The sequence below is a fragment of the Leptinotarsa decemlineata genome, unplaced genomic scaffold (assembly GCF_025532065.1).
Source record: "Leptinotarsa decemlineata unplaced genomic scaffold, Ldec_3_MD MMD2_P_RNA_scaffold_6, whole genome shotgun sequence".
Lineage (NCBI taxonomy): Eukaryota > Metazoa > Arthropoda > Insecta > Coleoptera > Chrysomelidae > Leptinotarsa > Leptinotarsa decemlineata.
In genome coordinates, this window is record NW_027412533.1 from 4,773,524 (window position 1) to 4,781,633 (window position 8,110).

The window sequence follows — 8,110 nt, forward strand, 5'->3', positions numbered from 1 at the left end:
ATGTAAGTAGTTATGAAAAAGGCCCACCACTGAGTCTCACAGGTGATTCCTCCAATAAAGCTTCTATTTACAAATTTTTTAAATCAAGTAATGTCTTGATATTATCAACCTGTTAATCCATTATCTTTTATTTCTTGGTTAGTTAGTACTTGCTGCCTGAAAAGTTTTAGGAAAGTAAAATATTTCAAATGCATATATTTAGAATGTTCCATGACTTATTCCACAGTTGACTAGTGTGTTTTCATAGTCGAAGCTAAAGTTTTAAATGATTTTTTTCAAAATAAATTATTGTTATTCTGAAAATGAGATTACTTCTGTGCGGATTTCACATTCGTACTTTAATTAATCAATTTATAACAAAAAATATCATATAACTGCTGGTTTTATGGTAAACACTCTTAAAATTTCAGCACTAGTTTGTTTTTCACTATTTTTGCTATTCATCCTATAAAGTAAATGGTAAATTCACAAAAAAGGAAGAAACACAATGAAGACAATAATAAGTAATATCCATACCTGGAATATATAATTTTATAAATTATAAACTTATGTGAAAGATAAAGTGGCAATCTGCATATTATAAAAACCCTTATACTAATAAGAATAAGCTTTATGGTTTTAAATGTTTTCAAAACTATGATTATTTTCTCTCAATAGATTTTTTTAATTTTCACAATTTTTTTAAACTACTACTTATTGGAATAGCAGTAATTGTGGAGAAAAACAAACACTACGTCAAAAACTAAAACTCATATTTTGTTCTCTGTGAGAAATACTAGAATTATATCAGAAAATCTATATATATTCACTGACCAAGGTAGGCTACTACAAACGCTCAATTTAGATGTACAAGTAGTTAATATTGAATAATTACATAACACAATGAAGTAATTCTTGAAGCGGTTCAGTTTTCTGAAAAAAATTTATTTTTAGGTTAATCATATTTACTAATTTTTAGAAATAATCCTCCTCGACATTTGTTTTCTGTTTAGCGCAAAACCAATCAGGATATTGTCATTTTCCCCCTTTTCTTTAAATTGCCTTTTGGCATTTCAGGTGTCGAGAGGAATATTTCGTATTTATTAACTTTTATCTCATTAGTGTTATGTTTGTTTTATGAAATTCCATGGTAAGACTTAGGATAACAGTGATATAAATAATTTTGAATCAGTCATAAGAATCAAAATGATGTGATAAAGAAGCAGTGATTTATTTATTACTATCCACTTTTCTGATGTCTCAAAAAAGTTGTTGAAACAATATTGTATATAAGTGAGGATTAGTTTGTAGGGTATGTTCTCGCCGAGAAATTTTTACTCATTTCCAGTACAGGGAGAACCAAAATTTGGGGAAATCAAAATCGATCCAATTTGTATTTTGATTCTCCTTGTATATTCCCTAGTTATCTTTACTAAGTATGCATTCAGACACAAAGTGTTTCATAAATTTCCTTCTTAAAAGTTTATATATTTTATACTTTTGTATCTCGCATTGAATATTTCACTATACATTTTTTCTGATAACTAGTCAAAAATCTGGGGTCAGTGTAGAGAATATGATATTTCAAAATAAATTTTTCTAGGAATATAATAGTTATTTTGCTAGCATTTTGTAATATCAATTTTTTTGTATTGAACTTCTGTACTACCAATGTATAAGAAATAAACGCATTTTGTGTTGAAAGGAGTTTTATTTTTATTGTCAAATTTATTTCTATTAGGCACAGAAAATGTAATTCATAGAATTCTTATTTTTCTTGACAGTTTGCTGAATGTACTCTGATTTTATTTCCTTGTTTGTTTTAAAAAAAAATTAGTTCAGATTTTTCATCGAATGCAGAAGATCACTATCTATCTTCTGAAAGCATAGATAGGTGTTTTCATAAGAGAAGGACATGATATTGAAAAAAATTGTCAAATGACCGAATAAATATGTTACTCGACATAGGTTATGTGGGTTTTTGACAAAGATTCTACTATATTCAGGGCTATGCTTGGGAATTTGGAAAATTGTAAAAAAAAACACAGAATCAGTTAAATTGCAGTAAGTTACCTATTTTCAGGTACTACTGTATGATACCAAAAAATCGAATGTGACTCTCTTGCTTACACAAATATACGGAGAAAACCGAGACTATCAAAATCCATTTTTTGCTGTATCTTCTTTATTTGCAAAGATACTGAAAATCTGTTCACAATTTGCTATTGGAAAAAACTTAAACTTCCATGACAAGCCCACATTTTGGCTATTGCTGAAACTGTGAATGAATTCAGTTTGAGAGGAATTGTATATTCCAGAAAATATACTTATAGTTTTGAAGGTAGATATAAAAAGTTTATGCAGAATTTTTCTAATAAAATTCAAGAATTATCAGAAACTTTATGTAAGCTACAGGATGGGGAAAAATCAATTTACAAGATGCAAACAACATCAGCTCAGTTTTCTTAATAATAACCAATTGAAGTTTCTCAATGGCTGCAACAGGAGCCCAAAATCAAAACATTTGTTTTCCATACTAGAAAGCAGATTTCGACCCGCTATGAGTTTCATCAGTAGTGCTATTTATATTAAAGCTAAAAACATTTGAAAATGAAACAATTTCGCACCATTTCAGCATTTATTAAAGCACCAACAATTCGAGTACAATATCCAACATTTCCCAATCAGATATGGAAAAAAATATCAGTAAAATCACTAAATGGCACATACATTTGTTGTATAAAAATCGTTTATTTTTTTCATTACTACCAGTATGTTATATTTATATCAATAACTTACATTAGTACTTTTATTCGAGAATAGTATTCAGAAGCGGCTCCAACTTAAAAATTAATTTTTGGTTTCGGTCCAAGCAAAAAGGTTTCATTTGTTTGAATACTGACAAAAATAGGTAACGCAAAAATATTGATATACTCAGTCTCAAAAAAATCATTTATTAAATATCATAGTGGTTTAATTTCATTCAGAATCCAAAAGATCAAAATCTCTCAATAGGAGGTAATATTTCGGAAAAGGATAGGTTTAGTATGAAGCTACCACATAAATTTGCAAAGCATATACAGAAAAAAAAACATCCAGAACAACAGAAAAATATTGAGTAAGATAAAATGTTGAATGTTTATAGCGTTTGGAGACTCTCTTCAGTACCTTACAAATAAACAAATAAATACTTCAATCTTTCCCAGTACCTTTTTCTGTTCCAACTTTATGTGAAATCCTCCCTTTGTTTAAAATTTCATTCTTGAAACAATTAATTCCACCATTTTTACTAAAGTACATATTTCAATTAAGGCAGTGACATTCATAGAATAAAAATATTTTGGGGACTAGAAACTTTAACTTTCGAGTAAACACAGGATTTTCCAAAAGGAATGTTGAAATGAAGACGAAAGTCCAAATGGAGATTCCTTGTCATCATTTAAGAAGAAAATTTTCCCCAAACAATAACATTTTTATCAACGACCTCATCCTAACCTCTAGGAGGGAGATTCTTCCATGAAACCTTCTCACCTTTTCTTAAAATATCTTTAGAATTCGTCATGCCTAGCAAGAGCTTCTCCAAAGTCGGTCGCTTGTGAGCCGACAAACAGGTCATACTTATTGAGAACTTCCTCTTTCGTTAGTTGTTCGTCTGCATCAGAATCCGCCTCATATATGAGGTGTCTTGCTTCTGCTTCGGCATGATCGAAGTCTTGAGGTAAGATCCAGTTCTTAACTTCTTCTTCATCCATGAAGCCATCACCGTCTTTGTCACGGTAAGTGTTGAATTGCTCCCGCTCGCTTATGACCCAATCTGGTTCTGCTTCTCCCTCTTCACCTCTGAAAAACAAAATCAGGAAATTTAATGGAAGTGCCAAATTATATGTGTTCAATTTTTCTTCAACTTGTTTGTTTCCTCTATCAAAGCTCATTCTAGCCCCTGTCTGGCTAGGTATCTGTTTTTAAACTAGGTAGATGAAAACTGATGGCTGTGCCTGAGGGTCAAATTTTATGACAATCTCAATGGTGAAATCTGCATATCGATATCTACCATGGTTTTTGAGTTACAGCATGTTTTTCGACTCGATAACTGAAGCTACCGCCACACTACATTCAGAATAAACATCACAGATTGAAGGAATGACGTCACAGATACCCAGACTAATGATATCAATACGTGACATCCCACTGAAAGAGTACACATAGTAGTATTACACTGCAAAACCTTAAATGGCATTTTTCTCAAAAACTTGTTTTCGTACACTATGTACCTTTTTTTAGCAAACACCACATATTAACTTCTATTTCTCTCCCTATCTCTAACATCTCTCTGATTCTTTTTTAAATAATTATACTCCTCTTCCTGATTAATCTCTTTCTGTGACAAACACAACCTCTAGTTTAACTGATTTACTTCTGGTCCTTTTTTCCTAACTGGCATCTCTTTTCTTAATAACAGTTTTTTTAATCTGATATTTTTGTTCTCTGACTACTTCCTCTCCCTTTTTTTCTGACCTCTGTCTTCTCCTGACTAATCTTACCTTCTCATTCTGACTAACCATGCACCCTCTTTTCTGGCCAACTTATCTATTTCTGTCTTACCTATCACTCTTTTTCTGACTAACCCATCTCTTCTTTTTTTATTTCTGGCATATCCCTTTTGTTATGACTAATATCTCTCCCATTTTCTGGCTAACCTCCCAATTTTTTCTGACTAATGCCCTCTCTCATTTTTCTGATTGAACTGTCATTAGTTATTTCTGACTCACATCTCCCTCTTTCAAATTAACTTCTTTTTCTCCATTTATCTTACTGAACTATCTCTCTTTCCTGACTGATCCCTTTTCTGATTAATCTTTCTATCCCTCCTTTTGTGAGTATTGAAACAAAAATATTCAATTGGAAATATTGTTTTACCTATACATATCTCCGATATATTCCTTTAAAGAAACTTTTTTATCTTGATCTTTGTCAATGTCTTCCATTGTTTCCAAAACCACAATATCACGCATGTAATCACTTTCTTCCGGGTGCAGGAAATTTGAGAACTCTTCTTTGGTTAAGGCATCATCTCCATCTTTATCCGCTGTTGCCCAACGTCTCCTATCTCTTTTCAACATTTTTTTGTATGAGAATCCTGCAAAGTGAGAATATTACAAAAAAGTGGTGATTCAACAAACTTAATTTACCTCCGTCATCCTTTTCAATTTCGGATTGACTGAGGGTATCTAGAAAACCATAGACCATATTTTGATAAGTTTCCCACGATATGGTGGGATTATTTTCTGGGTTCTGCTGTTTCCATTGACGGTCTACATCTTCCGTGATATACCGTTTTTGTGTGAAACGAATCCAGTCCCTGAGTTCCTCACGGTTTATAATCCCATCGTTGTTGCTGTCGATTTTGTCCACAATCAATCTAGAAATTATTTATTATTAAATAATAACACTACTGACTTTATTTTGCTGTGAAGCTACTAAATACAAATAATATTAAATAGATTATTACAATTAATTATCAACTTATATACTTTATATATATATACACCTCTCGAAGCGAAGCAGTAACTCGTCTTGATAATGCCATCTGAGATGATGGCGAAACGTCGACTATCGAATAGTACACAACGGATGAACACCCGGAAAAACAACACATCATATATATATATATATATATATATATATATATATATATATATATATATATATATATAAATATATATATATTCATAAGTATATTCTGTATTAAGAGAAATCAATATGATTATGAATTTTAAAATAAATTTTTTATAAAGATATCAAATTGATCAATGTTACCTTGAAAAAAAATTGTAGACATTATAATGAATACTTTTTTTATTTCGAATGACAACTTATTAAAACTTTGCAAACCTTAAAAAAATCATTTTGTTAAAAACTCGTACTATATGAATTGAAAGGGGTATATTTTTTGGAGAGATTAATTTTTGAAAAAAAAAGGTTTTGGCTTTCTACTTCTCCATCTTCATACAAAAAAATGCAATTAATTTCAAAAACTCTTTACAAAGATGTGTAGATCAACTTTCAGACAAAAACTGGAAGAAAAATCCCTCTTGATACAACTACTTTCATGAAAACATTGAATTACATGAAAGAAAAAGTACTTTTGAAAAAAATACTTTCATATGAACTGTACAAAATTGTACTGAATTGTACAAAAAACACTTTTTTCTGTTCAGTTTGTGCTCTAAACATTCATTATGGAATTGAATCAGATATCATTGCCACACAATATAGTGTACCAATGCATTATATCTTCTAAGCTGAATATCACTTGTTTTGTATATATATATATATATATATATATATATATATATATATATATATATATATATATATATATATTGCAAAAATGCAAATGCAAAAATATTAAGAAGCATGATGGGAGTCTTGCCTCTAACAACATGTAAATAATTAAAATTCATTAATACAGTTTATTGTTTAATTTTCACTATAAACGATTTTACAAAAACCGTGACACGTGTTTCGCTATACAATAGCTTTCTCAAGCGAAAAATTATTTTACGCTTGAGAAAGCTATTGTATAGCGAAATACTTGTCGCGGTTATTGTAAAACCCTTTATAGTAAAATTCATATAAACTGTATTAATGAGTTTTAATATGGTTTTTCATCAAGTATCGGCCAGTTCTATTCAGTTATGTAAATAACTGTTCAAGAAACAGAAAGAACAAACTATCTCTAAGAATCATAGTATGAAACCAGAAATGAGAACAAAATATATCAGCCATTTTCAAGAATGACTTGGTCAAAAAACAGATAGATTGAAACAAACGAACTATCTCTAAGAATAAAAATATCCACTACCGCATTATGAAACTAGAAATAAGAACATAATATATCAGCCATTTTCAAGGATGACTTCTGGTCAAAAATCACATAGATATCAACAAATTAAATGTTATGAAAAATATCTGGAATCGTGTTCTGACCAAAATAATTTGTGATTTTATATGTTTTCAAAATTATGATTGATTTTTTCAGAATACTGAACTACATTTTTTAGGCAGCTTCTCAACATTTTGAATATTTCATTATATTTTTTTCTTTTTCTGTTGGTGTCATATAAGTAATTATTTTGATATCAAGATTTTAAATTAGTTTTTAAATTCGTATTTAACTAGTCTGATAAACATTTATGTTCACTAGTAAGGAACTGTATATTGCTTCAATTACTACTACTACTACTACTATGATCCAAAATTTGTTTTTCAACTAGATTTTTTAGTGAAAAAGGATCTCATTTTTGAAAAGTTGTGATTCAACTCACCCTAGTCGTCGTTTACTTTCCTCAGGTGGTAACTGGTCAAAAGTTTTAGCTTCCTCTCCGAGAAAGGCTTCATGGTCATACTCAGGATTATGATGCTCATTTTCAAAATGTTCCTTGTCACTCAAATCTCTGTTGTAAACCCTCTCGCTGTGAGTTTCTTCCTTAGGCAGGGCTAAAACCACTCCAGTGGAAATAAATAAAATAAGTAGTTTTCTGGAGATCATCTTTCTCTTATCTGCAACAAGTCAATGACATCAAATTTTCAAATGAATCAATTTTTGATTACTGAACATGTGTCTTTTGATTGCGTGTCTTTTCTTCATTGGTCAAGAGATGTTTATTACAGTTTATTGCATCTCCACATCATCAAATTCCAGCATCTGTAATAGATATTTACTCCCACATTAATTGGTCTTACTTACTATTTTATCTCCAATTCTCAATGTTTACGAATCTATTACCAAATTACATATAATAATAAATGTAACTTTTTCACAATTAATATTTTCACCATTAAAATTTAAACATTAGAACTGGGTTAAAATTAACTATGAATGTGGCGTCTAACACAATTCATCTTTAAAACTGCACTTTAGATGGAGTCATGAACTGATGGACACTAATTCCAATGGGAATTCAAATAAGTTTCATAATTATTTTCCAATAGAAGTAATTTTAAGTGTTTCTAAAAAGCAACCCATTACAATACATAGGTAACATTTACGAATTAATGCCGGTCTTTGAACGTTGTTCTTATAGGGATTGATATAAAAATGAAGTATATGAATTCCTGTGGGAAAAAA

The 8,110-nt window shown here is 30.1% G+C and overlaps 1 protein-coding gene across 3 annotated transcripts; it reads right to left on the reverse strand.

The window, feature by feature from the left end:
* Positions 1-1,171: 1,171 nt before the first annotated feature.
* Positions 1,172-7,885, reverse strand: scf (Calumenin B scf). Of its 3 annotated transcripts, none has more exons than XM_023158942.2 (5): positions 7,730-7,885; positions 7,308-7,542; positions 5,169-5,398; positions 4,897-5,116; positions 1,172-3,819 (listed from the first exon to the last, which is right to left on the reverse strand). In XM_023158942.2, the coding sequence occupies exons 2-5, from the start codon at positions 7,529-7,531 to the stop codon at positions 3,528-3,530; spliced, it is 966 nt and encodes a 321-aa protein (XP_023014710.2). In that variant the 5' UTR covers positions 7,532-7,542; positions 7,730-7,885; the 3' UTR covers positions 1,172-3,527. The 3 variants fall into 3 exon arrangements, with proteins under 3 accessions (XP_023014710.2, XP_023014712.2, XP_023014709.2); XM_023158944.2 differs by lacking the exon at positions 7,730-7,885 and adding an exon at positions 7,599-7,723; XM_023158941.2 differs by lacking the exon at positions 7,730-7,885 and adding an exon at positions 7,594-7,716.
* Positions 7,886-8,110: the final 225 nt, after the last annotated feature.

Coding starts and splice junctions, on each gene's coding strand:
- scf (XM_023158941.2), bottom strand. CDS start 7,630: ATGAAGAAAAGACACGCAATCAAAAGACACATGTTCA. Junction 5,399..7,307: donor GAAAGTAAACGACGACTAGG/GTGAGTTGAATC, acceptor AATAATTTCTAG/ATTGATTGTGGACAAAATCG. Junction 5,117..5,168: donor AATTGAAAAGGATGACGGAG/GTAAATTAAGTT, acceptor CTCACTTTGCAG/GATTCTCATACAAAAAAATG.